This window comes from Hypomesus transpacificus, chromosome 16 (genome assembly GCF_021917145.1).
Source record: "Hypomesus transpacificus isolate Combined female chromosome 16, fHypTra1, whole genome shotgun sequence".
NCBI lineage: Eukaryota > Metazoa > Chordata > Actinopteri > Osmeriformes > Osmeridae > Hypomesus > Hypomesus transpacificus.
Window position 1 is genome coordinate 3868916 of NC_061075.1, and position 25343 is coordinate 3894258.

Sequence of the window (25343 nt, forward strand, 5' to 3'; positions counted from 1 at the left end):
TGGGTAGCCCAACCAGGAAGTGACGAGTGGGTTCATATTTTGGTTTCCTTAACCTCCGAGTTCCATCAACAACAGCTCATAAGGGTTTGCATGTGTGTGTCTACGCACCCAATTTGGGTGCCAACAAGCAGTTGTGGAACAAATAAAACTTTGCTTAGCGAGCTGATCAAATGAGCCTTGCCTCGGCCTAGCCTGCTAAGCCTGTCCGCTACGTCGACCTGTCCTCGCTAACGAAGTTCAGAAGTAAGGGGGTCAGCCACAGGGAGGGAAAGAGAGAGAGAGAGAGAGAGCAAGGGAGGGAGAGAGCGAGAGAGAGAGAGAGCAAGGGAGGGAGAGAGAGAATAGGGGGAGAGAGAGAGGGAGAGAGTGTGTACACTTGTGGATATGGAGAAAGAGCGAGAGAGAAAAAAGGAAGGGAGAGAGAGATATATATGAGGAGATTGCAAAGAGGAGGGTGCTGTAGAAGAGGCCAGGGGAGCTTGGGGAGAGGGCGTGGGAAGAAAAAGAGAGTTTACTCAGGCACACTGCAAAAAGAGAGGACAGGTTGTTATTAGTTCCACCTGGAGAGGAGAGGAAGATGAGAAGAAAAAAGAAAGGGGAGGGAGGATAAAAGTGTGTGTGTGTGGAGCTGCATTAAAATATGGACTGTAGACTGGGATGACTGAGTGTGTGTGTCTTGGCACGAGGGGAGGGGTCGTGGTTGGGTTCAGGTCTTTGGGTGAACGAGCACAGATGGTGAAACCAGGGCTGCTGTTTGTGTCGGGACTGCGTTAGGGGTGAGTGCCAAGGGTCAGGCTTGTGTTGTGTGTGTACTGTATGTATATGTGTGTGAGTGTACTGCAGTGCCAAGGTGGGCCTGCAGCTATGGTGAACAGGTGTTATTTCCAACTGAGATAGGGAGAGCAAGAGAGAGAGAGAGACGGAGAGAATAAGAAACGTCAGGACAGGGATAAAGAGGATGAATGCCAAAGAAGAAGACAAAGTAAGAGAGGCAGAAAAACAGCCAGCGCGGGCGTCCAACCGCATGTGTGTCTCTCTGACCAACGGCTCCCAGTGGACTACGTATAGAGGAGGAGGTGTAGGCCGGAAGCAGACGGGCCTCTCTTAACGCACTGACTAAAACGGTGGGGGGGGGGGGTGAAAGGGGAGTGCTTTGGGGGGGGGTACGCTCCTCTGTGCTCCCTTCCTCACTGTACTCTGTGTGTACCGACGTACGCCGTGCGTGCGTGCATGTGTGTGTTCTCTCTCTGTCTCTCTCCTTCTCTCTGTGCGTCTGAGTGTGTGTGTGTGTGTAAGGGGGGGGGGGGGGGGGGGGGGGGGGGGGGGGGGGGGGAGTAATTCTTTGGGTAGCCATCAGGACCAGTGTGACTCCTACAACGCTAAGTGTGATTAGGCTGCATGAGTTGTACTGACGTATGTAGGGCTACATGTGCCGGGTTGTGTGGAGGTGTGCATTTGTGTGTGGGTGTGTGTGAGTCAACTTGTGAATTGTTGGTTCGGTGTGTATACTTTGACCCCTGTCATTCTGATAACCTCCAACAGCACATCTCAATTTCACTCTCCACTTCTTCAGCCTAGTTGTGTCTCTACTCACTAGATGTGCATCCGTATCCCCCCCCCCCCCTTTATCCTCTCTTTCTCTCTCTCTCTCTCTCTCTCTCTCTCTGTCTTTTCTCTCTCTTTGAATCCTTTCCATTCTCTCCATTTCCTTCGCCCGTCACCCTTCTATCCGATCCACTTTACCTCGAACGTACTCTCCCATGTCTCTCTCTCTCTCTCTCTCTCTCTCTCTCTCTCTCTCTCTCTCTCTCTCTCTCTCTCTCTCTCTCTCTCTCTCTCTCTCTCTCTCTCCTCCAGTCTTGCCCTGCTGCGCTCATAGGCCAGTGTGAGGACAGGCATTTGAACAGATGGAGGGAGGAGGAGGAGGAGGAGGTGGTTGGGACGAGGAAGGGGGGCTCTCTCCTCTCCTCCCCCCAGCTTGAGCGCCTCCCTCCCTCCCTGCCTCCCTCCCTCCCTCCCTGCCTGCCTGCCTGCCTCTCTGCCCTGGGCCTGTGTGGCGGACGGTCTCCTGGGCCCTGCCCCAAAGCCTGGATTTCCATGTAAGACTGGGCTGCTGACAATCACTGCTAACCCGGGCTGCTGGGCCTCAGTCCCAACCAGGAGCCCCAGCAAGCTGCCAGCTCTCCGGCTCAGCTCACCCCCCAGCCAGCCCCCTCCACCCCCAGCCTCCCGCTCCCAGTCCTTGTCACAGCTTTAGTCCTGGTCACACAGCAGCATCAGCCAGGGAACAGGGGCAGATGGTAGCGTTGGAGGAGAAAAAGGGAGGGGAGAGAGATGGAGAGAGAGCGGGGGAGAGAAGAGAGGAGAGGGAGATGAAAGGAGGGGTGAGTAGAGAGAGAGAGAGAGAGAGAGAGGAGCTGGGATGAGTAGAGAAAAATAGAGAGAGGAGAGACAGAGAGAGAGAGACAGAGAGAGAGAGAGAGAGAGAGAGAGAGAGAGAGGGTGGGCAGAGAGAGTCAGGAACAGGGCGAGAGCCCAGCTCCCTGTACAAACATGACGTCAAGCAGGAACGGTTGTGCCAGGGAAGACAAACAGGATAACGCGTGATGGCCCGGGGCTGTCGGAGCCAGGCATGATGGGAAAACGCCCCCAGAGGGATGGGACACTGAGTGGCAAGGGAGACAAATGGAGGTAGAGAGGGAGAAGGAAAGAGAGAGACAGAGAGACAGTAGCAAAGAGAAAGAGAGAGAGCCTCTTTTACAAAGTGAAATGGACAAAGACACAAATGGACCGAGATAGAGAAAGAGACATAGAAAGAGAGAGAGAGAGAGATGGAGAGAGAGAGATGGAGAGAGAGAGAGAGAGAGAGAAAGGAAGAGACGGATCGAGAGAGATGGATGGATGGAAGAAGCAGAGACAGAAAAGATGGATACAGAAACATAGATATAAGAGAGAGAGAGAGAGAGAGAGAGAGAGAGAGAGAGAGAGAGAGCGCGAGACAAGGGAGAGGGGGAACGCCGTGACTGTCGGTTGACACTCTCTCTCCGACCCCCCCCCTGACATGGGAGTGTTTCCACTCAGTCTCACACATCTGTCAGATACACGACGTCGCCTGTGCGCGACCAATCAAGCCTCTTTCTCCGGGCTCTCCTCGAAAGACAATGAGGCCTCTCAGCGCCCTCTGGAAAACGGCACCATCTCTCTCCCTCCTTTGAATAGGCGGCTGATGAAGCCATAGCTGCCCAGATTGATCCTTGATAAACATCCAGCCCCAAACTGCCGGCAAGAGATGGAACGAAACGGCGGGGGGGAATTCGCCCAGCGCCAAACTCCGTCTGCCCTAAGTGAATCTGGAGCACCCTTCTTCAACCTCGTCCCAGTAATTGAAAGCGCGGCGGAGTGGGTTGCAGCCCGCGCTTATCTCTTTTCCGCTGCGACCTCTGATAACGCAGGCTGTGGATAGGAGCCAGAATATGGTTTCCAAGTGCGTCGCTCGCACCTATCGACCCTTATCAGATCCGCGTTTCTGCAAAGAGGCCCACGTTGTTCCAGGAAGTGATATGTGGCCAGAGACCTCGCGTTACTTCCTGATGGTAACTGATTTCCTTCCAAGCACCACGTTTGAGGTACGATATTGTTGTCGCACTGTGTATCTCGTAGCACAGACAAACAACTCCTGGGCCTTTACCACGGCAAGGCTGTCATGACTGCGTCCTATTAGTCCTCGATGGGCTTTGTCCGTCGGAACGAAAGCGTCGGCGAAGGCGAAGGGAATGTAACGTGAGGGGCGGGCGCTGATAGGCTCACCTCGGATGATGGACAGCTTGGCGTTGACGTTGATCTCGGCCTCGCTGTTCTCGGCCACGCACTCGTAGATGTTCTCGTCGCGCGGGGCGCGGAGGGGCTGGATCCTGAGCACGGCCCCCGCCCCCTCGTCAAACTCGATCGTCTGGGGTGGGGAGAGAGAGAGAGGTGTGTTACGATCAGAGCTGTGTGTGTGTGTGTGCATGAAACTATAGTCTGGGGTGGGGAGAGAGAGAGGTGTGTTACGATCAGAGCTGTGTGTGTGTGTGTGTGTGTGTGAAACTATAGTCTGGGGTGGGGAGAGAGAGAGGTTTGTGTTACGATCAGAGCTGTGTGTGCGTGTGTGTGTGTGTGTGAAACTATAGTCTGGGGTGAGGAGAGAGAGAGATGTGTGTTACGATCAGAGCTGTGTGTGTGTGTGTGTGTGTGTGAAACTATAGTCTGAGGTAAGGACAGAGAGAGATGTGTGTTACGATCCGAGCCGTGTGTGAAACTATAGTCGGGTGTAGGGAGGGCGAGAGATGTGTGTTACAATGAGAGCTGTGTGTGTGTGTGTCAACCTCTATAGTCTGGGTGAGCGAGAAAGAGGTGAGACGTGTGTTTACAATCAGAGCTGTGTGTGTGTGTGTGTAACTCGAAAGCATTCCCTTTTCATTCCTTTGAATAGACACATTCACCATTCATCATGTTTAGAACACGCACCACACACACACACACACACAAGCACACACACACACGTATGCGTGGATCGATGGGGGCAACGGGGAGGAAGCGGCTGGTGGGGGTAGCCGTCTCCCAGTTGTGTCTTGAAAAGATCTCGAGGCCAAAACTCTAATGAGGAAAAACAGTGTGAGTTGAACATCGAGATCAATATCAAAGTGCAAGCTGGAGGGAGGCCGGGATTCTTTTTGAACAAAAAACGCAAATGCGGGAAAAATGCATACACGTACATGCGTCATTTCAGTCAGAGTTCAATCCTGCACCCCATGGGGGTTTTGTTTGTTTAGCCAATCCCTCCCCCCCCCCATCCGCCATCCTTTCATCGAGAGAAACGTAATGCAAAACAGCACTTTTTTATTATTTGTCGCATATCAGAATATTTCCTTGTTTTTGCTGCTGCTGCTACTGTTGTTGTTCTGTCGCCGTCGCCTTCCTGTAGGCGAGGGCAAAGTCTTCCCAGTGTGCTTCCAGCATTGATAGCGCCAGCGAGCTTTAATTAGACAACGCTGAGCATCAATCAAGACTTTAAAGCCTCCATCTGGCCTCACGCGGAGACCGAACGGCAAAGAAACATCATGAATAAAGCACAGCTTGGCGCGTTTGGAAAAATGGATGCCGGCAAAAGGCCCCGTCGCTGAGACTGGCGAGTACCCTCGTTCAGCTGGCAGGCTGTCGGTGGCGCGGAGGGGCGGGGCGTAAATGTCGCTTTCGGTGCCCAGTCGCCAGGCTGGCGCGGGTGGTGCCACCGACACGCACTTGCTGCCGCGTACCTGGCGTGTACGATGAAGACGTACAGCGAGGACGCGCGTGCCGCCGGGGACGGGTAGATCTTAGTAGTTTTTCACGATGGCTAAAACGCCTTTCTTGAAAGTCAACCATGTTCTTAAAACTGTAAACACGAAACCAAATGTCCAAACTCAATTTCCCAAACTTCTGACTCTTTTGGCAAAATCAAACACTCGCTCCGAAACCATGTAACCTGTGCTCAAAATCAAACAATGCTGTCAGATCCTAAACACAGCAAATCAAAATATAAACACTATGGAGCAATCATTAGACACAACACATAGAAATGGAGAACACAACATCCAGCCCATGTAGTTCCATGTAAAGACAAATTTGTTTATGTTTACACAGTAAATGCATTTACATAGCAATAAAGAAAATCGATTTGGGATTTTGAAACACTGGTGTTTCAACACCCATTGACACTTTCCTGATATATGAGTTCTATTTGATCTGTGGCAGCTCTATCAGCATATGTGAAGCCCTCTGTGACATTGCTTGTAAAAAGGATTTGGAAGGAAAAAGATTTACCCTGGTATATGGGTTTCGGTCATAGACCTTTCACCGCCACACAGAGAACAACTCTGCAATTGGGTTGAGAAAAAGGCTGTATGGTGGAAGGCAAACATTTACAGTAAAAAATTCTGGTTGATGTTGAACTATTCTTGTATATAGACACCATGGTGAAAGCTGACATTGTCCCAAACTGCCATTAGAAACGAGTGAAACATCTGGAGTCTTTGTGTTTTACAGATGACAACTATGTTGTAGTTGGGTTTACGGTTTGCCCCGTGTTTACCATTTTGCAGCACAAGTGCATCACAGTGCAAAATGTGTTTCGTGAATGAGAATATGTTTAGAGTTTTGCCAAAGAGTGTCTGATTTGACAAATGGTTTTAGTTCACTGACCATTTGATTCAGAGAATGGGGTTCAGTGTTTTAGCAATCGCGAAAAACTGTAAAGACGCCTGTCGTTGTTTCCTCCTAACCGTGAGGGGGCGCCGGTGGGCATCTTACCTCGATGCGCTGGGAGTTGACCTTCTTCCCCTTCTTGTTCCAGCTCACCCGGGGTTTGGGGTCACCGGTCGCCTGGCACACGAAGGAGACCACGCCCCCGGATACGCCGATCTGGTCGACGGGAACTTTCGTGAACCGAGGTGGTGCTGGAGGAAGGGAGAGAGAGAGAGAGAGAGAGGGAGAGAGAGAGAGGGAGGGAGGGCGAGAGAGAGAGGGCGAGAGAGAGGGTGAGAGAGAGAGAGGGAGAGAGAGGTCGTTAGTGCAAATGACAGGCGATGGGAAGGCAAGTATCAGTGGAGATAACCAATTCATTATGAGTCTGTCGACGCATTCAAATCAAGGGGACGGTTTGTGAAGAGTACAGACAGTGACACGCACACACCCACACCCCCTCCCAATCGACTGTCTGAGCAGGGAGAGGGGCTGGGGAGCAGAATTTGGAATTCCTCGGCCATGTGAAAGTGGAACCCTCCCATCGCCGTCTCAGACAGGAGAGGCAGCGACAGACAGTCGGACGAGAAATTCCATATCAAGAGGGAGGGAGAGACAGAGAGTGAAAGACCAAAAGAGAGACAAAGACCCAAAGAGAGACAGCGAAAGGGGGAGACAGGGAGAGAAACAAAGTCAAAGAAAGAGGGACACAGAGAGAGAGAGAGTTAAAGGGAGAGAGAGAGGGAGGGAGGGAGAGAGAGGCTGTGGACTGCAGAGAAGTCTGTATGAGCCGGGGAAGTGTCCATCGTGTATCAACACCTCGGGGTAATTACACTACAGACAATGCACACCCTGACACGCTGACGCCGACATGAATTATTTAATGGAGCAATGAATAATAAAGAGCCCCCCAGTCTCTGTCTATGGCTTTATGCCCCTCCTGTAACCCTCCGTTCACTCACACACACACACACACACACAGACACACGCACGCACACACAGACACACGCACACACAGACAGACGGACACACACACACACACTCGTTGAGCAAAATCCTCAAACCCACACACGTCGCTCGCCCGGCTGCCTGCACCAGAGAGAGAGAGAGAGAGAGAGAGAGAGAGAGAGAGAGAGAGAGAGAGAGAGAGAGAGAGACAGGGACAGAGACAGAGGCGTGATGGAGGGAGAAAGGGAAGGAGAGGAGACGGAGGGAGAGGGGCGATGACGGACACGCACGTCCGGGAAAAAAGGGTGCTCGCTTTGGCATCTCAAACAGGTGGGGAGCGACCCAGGTAGATAAGGAAGCCACGGAACCGTTCGGGTGGACGCAACTGCCTCCCCGATCCTTGTTTTTTTCATTCCCCTCGAAGAAAAACGTCAACGCACGTCATCGTGACTCGACAGATTAAGTGAGGAACGTCAACCACAAACCTCTTTTCGTTTTTTGCAACTCTCCGTGTCGCGTACTGCTCCTGCGCCCGATGGGGCTAGCGAGGGGAGGAGGGGGGGCTCGTTCTGTTATGGGGTGGATGCTGGGGGCCGGAGGGGGGGGGGGGAGGGGGTCAATCTCGACACGCAAGCGAGCCGGGTAGAGAGCCGGCGTCCGCGGTCTCGGGGGAGACTTGTTAACGGCCGGCGTGCAACGATACGTGGGTATGATCAAACAGCCGATGCTGGAACATCAGATGAATAATTAAGAGGCAGCGGGCAGAGCCCTCTCTCTGGGCTGTGATAAACACACATGAAGGAGAGATCCTGCATTGATTAGGGACACGCGTGATAGAGAGATAGAGTGAAGAAGCAGGAATGGGGTGGGGGGGGGAGGAAGAAGTTAGTTGGAGTGAGATGAAGCCTGGGGACACGCGAGGCATTCCACGGAAAGTTCACTTTACCGCGAGAGAAAATAATATTGTATCGGGTGAAATCTTTTTCGTGAGCGAGCATAAAAAAAAAACACACACGCACGCACACGTTACAGAATCTACATCCTACACGTCACACACGTGTTTGTGAGTCACAACAAGCCCGATCGATGCACAGACTCGAAGGGGGCCGCGTGTGTCTTTGATCTCCCGGAGCCGTTGGGAGACTCGTCTCTCCTTGTTTACCACATCACCGGAACGCCCGCCCGAGGTTTCTCCGCGTACGTGTCCTACGTGTATCCGTGTGCATATGGCGAGTGTGCACGCACGTGCCGCGTACCGCGTGTTACGCTCGCACGCAATCGTGCCGCGTTTGTTCGCTGTGTGCGCAAGCATCGCAATTGATCGGTGACAACCCGGATCTCGTGGACGTTCCGAAAACGATGTTGCGTCTCTTGCCAAGGAGGTCAGGTGTTCCGTGGGAAAACCAACCCGATCTTTGATGGGCCGTGCATTCGAGTTTAACGAATACACCTTGACAAAGAACCTGCTATCCTGTTTGATTTCTCTTCCATGACACCAACAGTGTATGCAGATAACCAGACAGAGGTGACTAGGTTCCACAGCGAGAGGAAAGTGTGGGGGGGGGGGGGGTACCGACCACCCCACTGCGTTTGAGCATATGGCACACACACACACACACCCCTTTAGAAGGGCCCACAAGCTCTAGACGTTCAAAAGCGAGACCGGCACGACCGAGTCTCCCGGGTTAAACTTGGAGCAATGGTCTCTTCAACCGACGAGAGAGAGAGGTGACGGAGGACGGAGCCACAATGTGAAGAAATGAAGAGAGACCGTAAAGAGAGAGAGACACGGACGGGATACAAACGGACGAGCGGATAATCCGAGAGGTGGAACCAAAGAGCAAGAGAGGGAGGGACTGGAGGGCGGGCGAGAGAGAGAGAGCAAAGGGGGGAGAGGGGAGAAGGTGGTTAAGCCGTCTGTGCCCGGCGTGTAAGCAGTGCAGCGGCGAACATCTAACACCGGCATCACACACAGCCCGGGGCTGTGTTTTACCCCTGCTGAGAAACCCCAAATCTGATGGAGGCATGAGAGGCATGGAGTGGAAAGTGTAGTGCGAGTGTGTGTTCGTGTGTGTGTGTGTGTGAGCTTGATTAGGAATATGAAGAGTACGCCGTCGACGGGGTCCTTTTCCACGTGCGCGTGCTGCACGTGTGCACGGGCGCCGTATGAAAACTGCCGTCGGCATAATTAACCTTTTGCAATTTTCAGCTGCCACTTGGCCTTGGGGCCTCGACTGTCGGTTATTGTTGAGCGTCACCCTCACTTCATCAGCTGAACCTTGCCGTCACGCACGACGCTAAATGCACGATTGTGAATACCGTATGTCTATTGAAAAGAAATGGCTTTCTATTTTCGAACAACATCCTGAATGGCATCATCTCGGCTGAGCTTTGCACGCAATCGGAAAGAGCAGCCATGCCACCTCTGGACGCGCTGAACAAATCAGAGGCTCGAAAAAAAAAAAACTGAAAATGATGCAAGTCACATTTTTCTTTCCAAATTCCTCACCATTTTCTAAATACGACTACAGTATACTTGAAGAACGGAGTTCAGCTGCACACTCTCGATGACATTGAAAGGACACCGCCCTGCAGCCTTATAGCTGTCCCCCAGTATCTCATTCTATTCCCGTCTTCTTTCAAATGGAGAAAAGGTTCCAACTGAGCGCAGATAAGCACACGCGACCAGGTTTATCTGCCTAGCAGGAGTCGGGTAAGGCAGGAATAGCATGAGATGGGGGAGCCGCTATCTTCACAGGACGGTAGAATGGAGCGTTACCGAGCAAACACGGCGGCCGGCGGGGGGAAACTAACTCACACTGTGTAAGCATCTACTTGTTTTGCTAATGTAGCATCCCGCTACTGACCGCTAACTCTGCTCGCCGCCGATAAGAGAAATGACACAGCCTCGTTCAAACAGCCTACCGCGGCACGGGGTGGTTGCTATGTCGGTTTCCATTTACAGTCCTGTGCGTTCGCCAGTGTACTTTGCGAGACCAGAAGACGGACCTGTGACTAATGCCAGCGAACATGGAAGCCCACAACATAAATAGGAGCTATTATGGCGGGAATGAGAAAAGTGGAGGACAAAATGGCCCCTCATAAACCCATTCAGTCATTTGAGAAAAGTGGGGGCTGAGAGGAAAACCACTTGGCATCCATCTAGTTGAATATAGACACCTGCGACAGCAGAGAAAAGGCCTATTCGAGGGTGAAGGGAACATTTGGACCCCATTTGAGGAGCTAGCGACTATTGGCCTATCTCACAGGGCAGTTAGCTTAGCCTACTCTACGGTGGTTGTGAGGTTGGAGGCCTGACATTTTTTTTTCACCAACTGGAATGGGACTGTTAGTCTAACAGTGTAATTGACCACACAGAGTCATGTTTCTCCAGACCATGTTGACCTCCAACGCAGGTTGAAACGCAATCTTTTCCCACTTCCTGAAGGTGGCATATTGAGTCCGTAAATGGAGCGATGGCGAGAGACGGAACGAGGCCCTAGGTGGTGTTAATCACAAATCTACGGCGGGGAGGCGGTTCGTGGCAGGTCGGTCTCCACGAACGCCAGCATGCCTGTAGCTACTTGTAACGGAGGCCCCCCATGTCTGGACTGAGCCAGGCCAAGATTGGCATCCCCTCTCCACCCACCCCTCCATACCCACCCCACCTCCTCAACTTCAAACACGCCCAGCAACACCTTCCAGGTCCACAAAACCGGGCCCCATCAATCAGGCCCCAATTCTCAGAGGCTTCCATCGCTATGGTAACTAGCCTATGTCCTCTCAGCCATCGCTTGCATAGCTTAGCTCCTGGCTAGGGCTAATGGACTGCTGTGAAGACTTGAATGGAGAGAGAGAGAGAGAAAGAGAGAGAGAGAGAGAGAGAGAGAGAGAGAGAGAGAGAGAGAGAGAGAGAGAGATTCAGGGGATTCAGGGGGTCAGTTGGAGGGGTGTGGACATGGATAAAAGCATGGCGGTCTGGTTGTGCTCCAGGTGGAAGACTCCCTCCCTTTCGAGACTCCCTCTCGTTCAACATCCCAAGGAGCGGGCATTCGCCATGGAGGGTTGACCTATCAAGTCACTTCAGTGTACAGGAAGTTGGCCCTCTGGTACTCCAATCACCATGATCCTTACTGGCTCGTCCGATGTTAGTTTCTGGTTTCAAACCGGAAAAAAAGAAAGCTTCGACAGAACTATGTCGATAAACAATCGTCCAGTCCGTAATAATCCAAGCCCTGGTAAACCTCCGGAGGGCTAATTTATCCGGGCCTCCATGAGACATAATCCTTACCTTGCTCTACAAAAGCTAACGAGTTAATGAAACAATTGCTTTTTCAATTAAGGAGGGGGAAGGGAGGTTAATTGGGAGCCACTCTCTGGGCCAGGTGGTGGGCCAAGTCATCTTTGATGCAGTTAATTCGCAAAGCGAGCGTGCTGATTGCATCGTCAAAACCAAGGTCATCTCCAGGGTCACCTCACTCCCAGAAGAACGGCTCAGGGCTACGGAGGCTCGGGAGGCCCATACAGTGCCAGCATCATTTCTGCATATATTTTCTACATTTTATCTTGTTTATTATGTTTACTGTATGCAGCTGCCCACCCAAGTAAATTCCTTGTTTGGAACCACTTGGCGATGAAACACTATTCTGATTCTGATCATGTTTCTTTAAAAATCATTTTTTTCTCCTCTTCAATTTGCAGTGAAATAAAGTTTCGACTTTCTATAAACTGTAAATGGACCTCACCCGCCCTCAAAAGCCCAGGGCAGGACTGGAGGAAGCCGGTTTAAGCTATAAAGCCCTAATGCTCCCGTGCAAACTATTCCAAGCACACGGTTGTCAAGGAGATGAATTCAGGGATGTCTTCTCATAGTGTAGAATTGGTCCCATTGAGACCATTGTTTTGAATACAGATGGAGGGGGAAAAAAACGTCATATTATGCTATAATCTGTTGGCAATAAATCAACTCGATTTCAAGAAGGCCAAAGGAAATTAAGTCTAAGAGCTCGGCCAATCTTTGAATAGCTGGGGGACACCAAGGGATTGCGAAATGGGACCAATTTTCTACAGTTCACAGTCTCTTAAGGCAATTGACACTTGTTGACTGCATAAAACTGAAATCAAAACACCTGCAATTGGTAGGAGCCCAAAATGGTCTCTGGCCAAATCTTACGTGTAACTGCTACATTTGGAGTACCACCAAATGCTTCTTTCTGAGAGGAGATGATGGTAAAGGCCCTTGATCTATTCACGGAGTACTGCAATGAAATAAGGGGTTATCTATATCACTCCATCTGGTTTCACAAACAACCATGCTATGGAACTGAATAACCGAAAGCTACACCGAGCATTTCACCACCATATTTCTTGATTTGGAACACATATTGTACAATTGGCTTTTACACCTTATCTAGGTAACATAGCAGGCATTTTTCCCCCTTTCCAAAGTCACGATTCAAAACCTTTGAAGAAGTGAAATGAGAGGGAGCCTTCATCAAAGTGTTGGACACAATTGCAATTTCAAAGGACACCTCGCTGCTGAGGTGAATTCATTCATCCTGAAAAACAGCAAGGGACAGCGCCTTTCACACACTTCAATCACTTGTATTGTTGTGTCAAACTTGACTCTATTGGACTGTGTTATCCCATAGCAACCAAAAAATTACGGATATCAGCACTTGGTCAAAAAATAAATAAATAAAAGGCTTGGAGTTGATAGGACAAGAAAGTCATTTAATGCTACTTACACTCTAGGATCGCAACGATCTCTGCTTTGGTAAACAATATGGTAAACAATACTGAATCGAAATATAGATGCTTACGGCGGTTGCTGATGACAGATATAGTTGGAAAACAGAAACACTCTATCCACATTACTCTAGGAGGACTTGCATTCACCAGTTTATTCAGATTAATGCCAGTTGAATAAACCCTGGTCGCTTGGTCCAATAAAAAATCAAAGGCCTTATCTATAAATCTTGTCATATTATTTGACTATATGGACGTACTGTGTATTAGCTGATTATGGAAATTAAAGCAAAAGGTGAGGCCACTGTGGAGACATCTGTCGGCTGCTACTAGAACTGCAGCTTAAAAATAACTAGTGAAAAGAAAAAGTGTCTATCAAGCCAAACAGATTGGGTCCCTATCATGTAATGAAGTTAAGGGTGTGGGGCAAATGATTTGTCCTGTTTAGTGCCCTGGGTGAATGATCAAAAGAACTTTCCAACTCAAAACAAAAATCCGAAATTGAGGATCAAATTGCGAGGGGCGTCGCTGCTAAATATTGATGCTAAATCGGCTAAAGTGATGTCTGGAGTTTTTCAAAGGGTGGTCTATCTCAAATAGAATTCAACTAAATTGAAAGGGAGGGAGAAGGATTGAATGGGAGAACTACTCTTTCTCCCTGAGGGGCTGGAAATGTTTTCATTTGGCAGCTTCAAAGGGAAAATAAATTATTGAAATTGCTCCCCCATCACTCTAGGCTCACGTCAGTTACAATTAGTGGTCCCGGCTAAGACAAAGACAGGCCGGCAACTTTTAAGAAAATTGCATTGGAAAGGAAAGGGCATAAATAATCATACAAATAAAAATCGCACCTCATTGTCCTTAAGTATTCCAAAAACCCAACTGTGCATATTGCCAATATGCACCCCCAAAAAATAAAAATACCAAGAGAAACAAAACAAAACCTTAAATGGTCAGTCAGTGGCGAGCATGGAGGAATAACATAGCGCTTTTCCCTATATTTATGTACGGATTCAATTTTATCGCTGTGTGAGTCTTAGACGGTTGAAAAGCGCTACTTTTGGAGAGGTGACAGAGGAACAAATGGGATTTGCGGAGCCAGTGTTTTGGCGGGGGCTATTCTGGGCACTGTTGTCTTGCGGTGTCTGCTGGTGGAAGGCAGACGGGAGCATAATGCAGGGCCTTGGATGCTGTGGTCAGGCAAACCGACACACCCTGCTGAATGGACAGGGTTGGGAAGAGTGTGTGCGGTTGTGTGTCTGTGTGTTTGTTTTCATCGGATCTGTTCTTGGTATGGGGTGAGAGCGCAGTCCCAAAGGGGCAGCCTACTTCCTTTCTGAAGAGGCCAGCGTTAGTTCTCCTTATTCCCACAGTTTTGAGTTCCACCCAACACACACACCCACACACACGATGACCAACAGCAGCTACTAAATGCCAGCAGCGTTTGGGATCTGTCTGAAGGAGAGTCGTGGTCAAGCGTGGTCAGATTGACCCATCTCTGAGACGGTTCTCGGTTCTGACAAGCCCATTCTGTTCATCTCCGTCTGGAAATCAAATCAAATCAAATTGTGTTGTACAGACGTTTTTTACATGTCGTTTAGCAGAAGGATTTACAGATGCCCACTGTTATCAACATCTAAGCCTAAAGGCAACGCAAAGAAAAAAAATCCCTCAACTGGAAAATAAAATAAAAAACACGACAGAAAACAAGGAAATTCTCACGGAAGAATACAAACTGGAAATAAAATAACTTTGCGAGAAGCAAGTCAGAGAGAAATCTTGTCTAGGTGGTAGAGAAGGGCCCTAGGTGTTATCCATGGATTGGAGACAAAAGGGTTTTAAGGTCAACTCCCTAAAATTCCCCACAGATTACAATACAGGACTTTCCAGAGCAAGACACAGGCAGACCTGGAACTGAAAGGCTGCCATGCTCACAGTACCGCCTGTAGGGGGGTCTCTCGCTTTCAAACAAACACATGCACACTCACTCACAAACACACACAATGCAAAGGGAGGCTTTATTACTGCGGAGTGGCTGGATTTATTCAACACTCTTTCTCCTTTTTTGATTAAAAATGTCTCCTCCTCCTTGTGATTTATGAGAGTGAAAGGAGGAGAGAGCGAGCGAGGGAGAAAGAGGGAGGAGGGAGGATGACATCATGCTTTTAGCAAAAGCCCTCTCCGAAGAGGTGACATCCACTTGCTGCGCTCGCGGGTGCGCGTGTTGGCGTGCGTGCGAGGGGTCTGCAGAAAGGTGTTGATGGAGCGAAGGAGAGAGAGGGTAGACTAATATGAGGGTTCTTTGTCCCCTCAAGATCAGGTGGGAGAGAATTTAATTGGACGACGGCACCCCTGGGCCGCGCGTGCATAATTGTGTGTGCGCGCGTGCGCGCGCCAGTCCAGAAGCTTGTGTGTCTGTGGCGCTCAGCAAAAGCAGGCAGGTGCAGACGGCATCAAACAGAGATGGAGGAGGGACGCGAGGGAGGGCGAGTATAAATGGAGGGTAGAGTGCTTTAAACGAGGTGGAGGGTAGGAAAGAGAAAACCTTGGGCAGACAAAACACAAAACACAGCCCAAACAGAAAGCTCTGTCAATCTGCAGGAGATGAGCCGCTGGCTGGATTCAATCTGAACTAGCAATTAGGGCGGACGACAGAGAATGGGCTATGGGTGTGTGCGTGCGTAGGTGCTTACATTTGCGTGCGCGAGCATGTGTGTGTGTGTGTGTCCGAGCAAACCACTGTGGTCTATTTGGAAGGTTATATACAACGGCTGCTCTTCGCAGTGGCTACTGTGAGTGATGTGTGTGTGTGTATCTAGATCAAGTTACTGAGAGGGAAAGGAGAGGGGAAAAAAGAGAGAGAGAAGAAGAAATAGACAGAAACCAAGAGGAGGAGAGACAGAAAACAGCCGGCAAAGAGGAGACGGGGGGGGGGGGGTGAGGGGAGGGAGGAGAAGAGCGATGCTCCGATAGAGAGATAAAGGTGGGGACAGACAGATGAGGATAGGAGTCTAGTAGAGAGATACACATCAGCGATCGGCGTAAGCTCCACTTTAGCTCGCAGACGTGAGGAGCAGAGAGAGAAAAAAGACCAGGCTAATTCAAACAGGTGAGGCTCAAACTAGCTCTCTGTCAGTAAGTACACTCTCGCTCTCTCCCTTCCCTCCCCCCCCCCCCCCCTCTCTCTCTCTCTCTCTCTCTCTCTCTCTCTCTCTCAGGCGCACGCCCATCGACTGCCTTTCGAAACTCGGCGGGGAAGCCTCTCCTCATTCTCCCCCCCCATCCCTCGCTCTTTTATTTATCTGCCGCGCTTCTTTGTTTTGTTGTCCTAATGCGTCTCTAAACCCATCTTAGGGGAGAGACGGAGCGGAACAAAACCCGACCAGGGAGAACCGGCGCGATGTTCCCACTGGTGCTAAGTGAGGAGATGGGGAGGATAGACCCATAGAGATAGCAGCTATGGTGCAGATATTCTACACGCATAGCTAGGGGTTACTTTCTTTTTTTCATTCCAAGATTAGGATCCCAACCCGATGGGAGGAAAACAATATGGAAACAAAGCCGGCCAATCTTAGATAACAAATCAAGTAGGCTAAGTCGAAGACGGTGCATCTACCCAACGCATTAAATACCCGGAATATTATATATAGACACACAGACCAAGAGCTCACCATAAACCAACATGAGTACATATTTGAATACAAAAGGTTAACAAATGATTACAACAACAACAACAAAACATGTCGAAAAGGTTAGTGGATGTACGGTTGAAGGGTACTTACATAAGGCATGTGAACCGGACAGCAGCAAGGACAGGAGCAAGGTGCTGATTGGCAGCAGCGCCGGCAGAGAGAGGCAGGGGGGAGAGCCGGCAGCCATCTTGGCTCCACAGAGGCGAGCTTCGACCTGGCTACAGAGCCGAGGCCCCACGAGTAGGAGAAGGGGGGGGGGGGGGGGGGTCTTCACGCAGGATGGCTTGGCACTCTGTCTAGGAGGGGGGAGGGGGGGGAAGAAGAGAAGGAGAGAAGAGCGGTGGATTAGGTCAAATGTCGCATTCAGAAGCACGCTTGTTGGACACCCTAGTGCGCAGGTGCAGAAATGGGTTTCCTCTGTACAGTCGATACGCCCTCACCCGCTGTTAGGCCACTGTGATCACAGACATGAGACTGAAACCGCCGCCGGTGTCAGACTAGAACCCAGATAGGACGCCATCTCCAGTTTCCACGGTGAAGTGCCCCCCCCCAACCCCACCCCCCCACCCGCAATCAACTGCTTTTCACATCCCATAATTAGTCTGGGGCGCTATCGCAGGATCTTGTCATTATTTGCTTATCAGCACATCGCGTAATTATGTAGGTACCCGGCGATATTTCAGGGAACGTCTCTTTGTTTTAGTCAAATTGCCATTAATCCTTGTGTGCACACGCCAGGCATAGGGAACGCGTCCTCACTGATATGTCTACCGTGTCATACGTTGCCGAGTAGTTACACATGTTTAATTAAAAAGAGGAGGAATAAAAAGGGAACAGAGAGAAAGAGAGAGAGAGGGAGATGGAGGGAGAGACAGAGGTAGGGAGCGAGGGGGGAAGACAGAGAGATCAGAGGGAGGGAGGGAGTGAGAGTGAGAGATGGAGATGGAGGGGACAGAGGAGAGAGAAGAGAGATGTGAGAAAAGAGGGGGAGGGAGAGCGTGACAGGAAGACCGAGGAACGATTGCTTTGAGAGAAAGAGAGAGCGAGGGATAAAGAGGTGTATAACAGGAAAGAACACCCGGTTCTGTTTGTCGAAGACACCTCCGAGCCACAGGTGCTCAGAGATCAGAGTCGGACAAAAAACAGCCATTTCGCCGCGATCGTGTCCGACTTTTCTCAAAGAGCGAGCAGAGCGTGCTCCCGGGTCCGCGTGGCGCGGCAAAACGACCCGTGCGCCTCCACCCCTATTATTACCCCGACTGAAATAAGAACACGAGATTAGTCGCTCCAGTCAACAACTGAGCGCGCCGTGTCGCAGACGAGCCGCTTTCGCCAACGCAGGCCGCCAGCCAAAGCCACAGCCGCGGTTGCTAATCGTAGAGTAACCCGGCACCGTAGACGCCGCGCCGGGGCGCTCGCCAAGTCCCCGCCCACTTGGCTCCGGGGGCCCCATCTCTCAATCACCCGCGTTCCCCTCCCACGCCCATCTCCCCGTGTTTTTGCGCTGACTGGAACAGCTATCCCTGTCCTCCTGCACGACAATGGCTCCATTGTTGCTCCTCGCGCCGAATACTGGGGGCTCTTTCAGGGGGGAAAAAAACGGAGCTCATCTCTCTCGCACAATAGCATACGCTTCTGTCTTGGCACATATTCTTTGTATTTGTTTCTTTCAGAGGGCAGGTGATGTCACTAGGAGAGAGAGAGAGAGAGAGAGAGAGAGAGAGAGAGAGAGAGAGAGAGAGAGAGAGAGAGAGAGAGAGAGAGAGAGAGAGAGCACATATTCTTTGTATTTGTTTCTTTCAGAGGGCAGGTGATGTCACTAGGAGAGAGAGAGAGAGAGAGAGAGAGAGAGAGAGAGAGAGAGGGAGAGACAGAGAGAGAGAGACAGAGAGAGAGAGAGAGAGAGAGAGAGAGCAATGCATGGTGGACGTGGAGGGACCTCCCCACTGCCCACCAGGAGGCCATGGCGCTGGTGGGTTAAAGCCCACAGGAAGTGCACCTCATTTCAAAGATATTCAGCCCACCCTCTGAGAATGATTACTTTAAATACACAATAACAAAGAAACACATCAACCCTGTTTCAAATCTCACATCGACAGTGCGACTGTTGCCAGCCCGAGCCTAGACACAGGCGAGGCGCCGGCACACACGCTCAGCTGTCAATAGAGATGCGAGTGTGTCACTCGAGTGGTTTCGTGGTCGAATGCTTGGCGAAGCACAGAAGCAGAGCACTTCTCTCGCTATTAGCACCTCTCTTTGAAACCCCAGGCCTCGCTAAGAGCAACCACAGTTTCTCTTCTGGAGAGGAACTCTGGAGGACAAGGACTGGGGTGTGTGCATGTATGTTTAGGGGAAGCCTGTGTGGGGTGTGTGTGTGTGTGTAGGGAGGGGGGAGGGGGGGCATTGAAAGGCGCTTCGCAATCTACAGAGGGTACCGTGTAGGCTAATCAATTGCTAAAGCCTAGCTGCCCGGCGCCCAACACATTCACAGGGCGAGGCAGACAGGGAATCGCTAATTGCTATCGTTTCCTGATCCCCAGATTTACACCCGTGTCCTTGGCTACCAGTGGAGGGCTATCTTTTTTGGGGGCAGGCGTGCTAATGCTAAAGCTAAGGTATTGTTTCATGGGCTCAGCTTATCCTTGTGTGAACAAAACCCATTTGTGGCGCACAAATGACTAGTTCAGAAAGATCTATCGCTCAGACAAAAAGCTTGCTGTTAGTAGTTTACTTGCTAGATGCTAATAAAGACGGTTGCGTCTGTCTTTGGATGGTATAATAGTACCGCGCTAGGAACATTTCGGTTTAAGGGTCTTCACTTAAAGGGCCGAGGAGACACCCTAGCATATTTGAGGCCGTCACGAAAGCAGAGCAACATGCAGAAGAAGGTGCTTCTGCCATCAATTGTTAAGCTACGCAACCGGCGAAGACTTTTCTGTTCACTCTAGCAATCTGGAGGCCATCACATTGGGTGATGTGAGTACACACACACACATACATAAGAGGGTACGGATGGGCAGGCACACACTTTAACGCACACATCCACACACATTTCTGGCAACAGGTCGCCGATACGTCTCCAAACTGGCAGCAATCATGATTGGCCCAGATTGCTGCCTGATTTCCCTCCATCTCTCCCTCCCTACCTTCCTCTCTCTCACCCACCCACCCTCTGTCCTCCAAAAGAACTCTGTTCTGAGGCAGCTTCTTGTGAGTAATTTGGTATTCTGTCTGGTGCGATCAGCAACCCCTTTATGTACATTATTGATGCTCAGGCATCGTATTCAGGAGAGGAGTCCAATTATGCCCAAGTCTACAATTGAAGCAGTGGACCGATGTGGACACACACATACGCACACCATATGAAACAATGTGAATTACCGGTAATGAAAAAACAATAATACTGCTTTGCCTGCAGGGCCAAACCCCCCAAAAACATGCCTTTCCCCAGATGTGAGGTAGGCTGCTTGCATTCGGTTTCACAGCCTAGCTGCACCAAAACAACCGATCTTTACCGACCAATCATTTGCAGGATCCAAGGGACCCTTCTGGATCTCTGGCCTTCCCTTCAAGACGTTTTGGATTCGAATCAAGTTATACGTCGGATCCCGTTTCTCCTGTGAAGTTCTTCTCTGCCTAGTGCACCCGACTGGGCCTAAACCCTGGTGCTCCAGGATTTCCTTAGTTCACCAAGCCTCACCGCTGGATAAGAGCTGCTTCACAAACGTACTCTTCCTCTGTAGAGACCACACAAATAGGAGACAGAGGAGCCAATGTGATGTTTGTGTATGTGTGTGTTAGTGTGTGAGATAGAGAGAATGAGCGTGTGTGTGTGTGTGAGTGAGTCAGTGGGTGTGTGTCTATGTTTGTTGAGTAACAACTGTATCCAAGAGACTCACCATCTGCTTGTGCATGCACCGGCATGATGTGTGTGTGTGTGTGTGTGGCCAGGACAATAGAGAAACAAGTGACTGTACGAGAAGATTACAGCAAATGTTGGAAAAGAAACCCTACCCTTGCTATGTTTAACTGAAGGCTATATCACAATAGAAATGAGAAGTCTTTTATGAGAAAAGGTTGATTAATTTCACTCAGCATTAGTTCATGAGCTTCATCTACTCGACGTTAACAGTTTGACCTGGAAAAACACTTAAAGTAGTCCTTTATTTTCTTTCATTTCACCACTGTGCTTTGCTAGCATTGCAGAAGAGACACAAGTGGCTCGGTTTTTACTCCACTACAATAAAAAGGGAAAGATATGTCTTATTACTTTCGACAGTCGCGAAACCTGGACTGTGTATGTTTCGTTTTGTTTTTAGAGGATCGTTTCAGTCCCCAGCTAGTGTACCACACAGCTTTCATTTTAATAGGCTTCCCTAAAAGCAAGCGCTAACTCATAGCATTTTACGCTAACAATGAACAGGGTGTCGTAAACGAGGCCCTTCCAGCCTTCACTCGGAATATCGCTCTTTAAACAGGTTAAGCTTTGTGCCTCACCGCTTCATGGTCACCGTTTACCTCGCAGTTTGAAGAGCCTTCCTTTGATTCATGAGCAAGCAATGACCAAAAGACTCAAGTATGGGCTTGATCACAATTTCCAGGTTTTGTCTGCGCTCTTACAAAAGCTTACGTATGCGTGTGACTGTGCCTCTAGAGATAGATATAAATATGGTGTGGATCAACATGCCTAGTTCGGAGGCCAATCTATTCGAGCTCAATTGATTCAAGGTGTCAATTCTCACATTTCGCACTTTTTCGTTTTACGGTTGAGAACGCTCCAGTCTTTAGCTCGCTCATCAGTCTCTCAAATTCCCAGTTTAAAATCTCGGAGGCATAAAAGGCTGTACATCTCAAAGATACATGAGTTAAACCTTTGCATAAAATAATATAAGCCCTAGTTGTTTGTCTGTGAGGATATGCAGAGCTTGGATACCTGCGAAGTGTTGTTGTGTTTGTGTAGTGTCCTTGAGTGTGTGTGTTGTGTGACTAAAAATAACCTCAGTCGTTCAGGCTTGAATTTATTTTGATTTTCCTCATTTCCCTTCTCCTTCTTCCGTCTCTCCCTCTCTCAGCCCTTCCCCTTTGCGCATGCATACTTAAGTGTGCTTGCATTGCAGATGTTTTTGTGGGGGAATCGCATGAATTTGCATGGATCTGCAGGACGATTATGTAAAGGCCCATCATGTGCCTGGTTGTCTACCCCCCCCTCTCCTTTATCGCTGGTCTCTCCTACACCCCTTCCCTCCGTCCTCACTTCTGCTCTGACAAGATCTTAATCGTAGAGTCATACCCCTAAACTCCATTCATCCCAACACTCGCTCACTTTGTTGGGTTGCGAATGAGCAAAAACCCCAAACGGAGTCCGCAAAGGAACAACAGTAATACCCCTATGAGATTTACTCAAAATCTTGCTGGGAGTGTGCGTGGGAGTGTGGGTTTGTGTATGAGTGAGTGTTTACAATGGGGACCTACGTCAGCGCTGCCGGGCTACAACTGGGCTCAACAAAGCTCAGGTCTCCCACACAACGGCCGTTTAGAAAACGCAGTCCTCTGGACTGAGGTCATTCTCTCCCAAAAACAAATGTCCGCCAGCCACCGAGCAAAGCTTTTGTAAGAGCGTTTGTTTACACAGGCCGTTAGGGCACGGGGTTTTAGGGCTTTTTCGCACGGCAGTTGGATGAACTGCAAGACCTTTCGGAGACACGGACTGACTGACAGTTGCACTTTCCTGGAATCCCTCCAATGCACTTGTTAAGTAAAGCCCCGCCAAGACTGGCAATTGACGGAGCCATTTTTTCCCGACACACAAAAATCAGGTGAGTGAAATGTGACAGGGTTTGTTTACGTGCCACGAGGAAGCGCTGAGTCTTGTTGGCCCGTCCTGTCCGACCCGCCGCGGTAAAAAAACCAGACAGGCTCGCGGTGCTACAAAAGACGTAGGATTGACAGTTCCTGATTGGCTGGGGCTGACCTCGAAACTAAAGTGTGACTTCCTGCCGTTTTGTGGAGCACAGAAACCATTATGCTGTCTGTCTCGGCCTGAACCAGACCTTCCAGCGCCAGCAGACAACACTAACTTAACCGGCCGGCCGGCTGGCTCTCCCTGATCCGGGAGGGACTGGGTCAGAGCCCTACAATGCTCGCGAAGGTCAAGGGTCGCGGACGCCCTCCGTGGACATCATACTGGCTCTAGACCAGACATTATAGACAGGCCCATTTAATTACACAACACCCTGGGGGGGGAGGGGGGAGGGAGGGAGGGGGTGCAGACACATTAGTCCTTGACAAGAGACGGAGGCGACGTCAGTCCCTGGCCCCGCGCCAAGACCGACAGACAAGCATCGCACGGACCCGAGGAGTGATACTCGGCCAACCGCCCTTTACATTTGCGTTGGGAGGAAACTTTTAGAGGGCAGCCGGACTGCTGGGAAATGTGTGCCTACTTTGTTTAAGAAGTGGAATAGCGAGGAATGTGATTATGGTAAGTAGATGGGTCAAGGGAAATCGTGTGTCTGTGTGTCTGTGTGTGTGCGAGAGAGAAATGGTAACGGCACAGTGTTTTTGGTGCCATCTGGTTTGGTTACAAGAAGCCCGATGGCGTGGGTAAGTGACGCTATCGAAATATTATAAGAGACACAAGATATTTCCTAAGTTTGTGTGTCTCTATGCTCTCTATGATACGGTGTATGCAGGTGTCCATTTACCTTGATGCCCTGATGAAGGTGAGTGCATGTGTGTGTGTGAGACACAATTACATCAGAGTCTCTGCTGCTGAAAGGGACATTGGTGCGGTTCCATTAGTATGCTAGACCGGCAGATCATTTATTCAGTACCCGTTGGAAGCAAGTCCACTGGCAGTGTGTCACCAAGTCAGGCCCCAAGAATATCGAGCCAAGGCTCTCCTAAGATGTCATGGCCACCTTAATCCATTTGCAGGTAAAGACAGTTGGGGGAAAAAAACAGCACTCAAAAAGAAACACCCGTTAAATACAAATGGAGGCTGCGTACGATCTGACCTTGAGAATTCCAAATGTGAGGTGTTCTCCAAAGTCTCCAAATAAGCAAACAGGATGATTCACCTCCACCTTTTTTACTTGGCATCCCATGAACTCCAATACCCAATGTCTCCTTGAATTTCATCCCGTGTTCCTTCCTGTTTCACATGGTTCTGACAAGAACCTCAACTCTGAGTGTGAACGTGACGACCCAGACAAGCTTGACTGATGAATACTCACTTCACCGAGGACATCCTTCTCTCCCTCTCCTCTTCTCAGGAATATAATTAAAAAGAGAATTAAAAATTAAAAATCATTTGTACCAAATTTGATTGGATAAGGACCTTACAATCTCCAGTGTCCTTTCTATTGGTTGGGTGGGCCGCAGACAAGATCACGGCACAAATCACACTCAATCTACGAGATGTAATTTCATTTCCGATGTGTAATTTGCAGTTAAGTGTAGTCTGATACTGTATAAGTCTGAATGAAGCCAGATATAATTGTTCTGGTCTATTTAGAAATGTCTGTTCTACCCAGTTAATCCTCCTCTGCTCTGCTCTCATCTCCTCTCGTCCCACGCTCTAACTTCTCCTCCATTATATTCTGCCTTGTTCTCCACTAAGGTAGGCTATTCAAAATGCAAGGTGGTAGAAAACACAAGCTATCACTCATTGCAGAAAATAATGCAAATCATGCAAAATGTGTGTTTTCTGTCAAAATCTGCAGAGACAGATGGTCATGTTAGGTTTACCTGGTGTCTTTCGATCTCTGTATGTCTGCCTGTCTCTTTGCCTGTCTGTCTGCCCCCCCCCCCCATCCCCACTCCTCCCAGCCTGGGAAAACAACTGGTCCTGTTTTACAGCTGCAGTAAAAACCGGAGCAAGGAGCAAATGTTCCGGACAGTTCCGGATCCCCGCTCCAACGCTTGGACTCAATTTGCCAGCGTGAGACGCGTTGCATTCATGAACATGAGGGGCACAAATAGTCCAGGGGCAAAAGGTAGTTCCAGTTCTTGGCATTAAGTGAAGCTCATGACCGAAGCATGATTTGGCATCGCCAGCCAGGGCCCAGAATGTCATGGCCTCCATTAATGTATCCTCCATAACAACCGCAGGGCAGACAGGGGGAGGGTTTGTTGTGTGCCGGCCCTGTGCTCCGGGCCTGGGCAGGGGTGATGGAACGAGTGCCCTCTGGAGTGACAAACACAGGGTGGATTGTTCCCGGGCAGGGCTACGCGGTGGTGGTGGTGACAACAAGCCAGCGTTGACCGCACGAGGACCGAGGAAGTGTTTCGCCTGCCAGAACGCATGATGCCCCCCCCCCTGCACATCCCACAGTCACAGGCATGCACATGCAAACACATAAGGACAAATGTACAGCTCCCACAGCAACCCCCCCCCACCCCCATCCACCCCCCCCCCCCCACCCCTTCCTGTGGCCTCAAAGTCCCAAACCACGCTGGTCTCCCATGAGAACATCCTCCATCCCCCCTTTCCCCCTGAACCCCTGAACTCCTCCTCAACACCGCCCGTCTACAAACCCCTCGGTCAACCTGTGAAGGACCCCCCCCCCCACCACCCCCCCCACGTTCCTTCGTCCCTCCTGTCGCCAACTAAGGGGTTTTGGGGGGGAGGAGGTCAGAGTTCACAGGTCAAGCAGCTGGTAAATCTCTTTAAGGGCTTTTTTTTTTTTTTTTTTA

The 25343-nt window shown here is 50.1% G+C and overlaps 1 protein-coding gene across 1 annotated transcript in view; it reads right to left on the reverse strand.

The window, feature by feature from the left end:
* ptprsa (protein tyrosine phosphatase receptor type Sa) overlaps window positions 1–25343 on the reverse strand; it is a 135357-nt gene that overhangs the window by 90915 nt on the left and 19099 nt on the right. Inside the window, 3 exon segments of the mRNA XM_047036833.1 lie at window positions 3808–3949; window positions 6328–6473; window positions 16737–16942. Of these exon segments, the coding sequence (XP_046892789.1) occupies window positions 3808–3949; window positions 6328–6473; window positions 16737–16833 (385 nt within the window). The 5' untranslated portion in view covers window positions 16834–16942.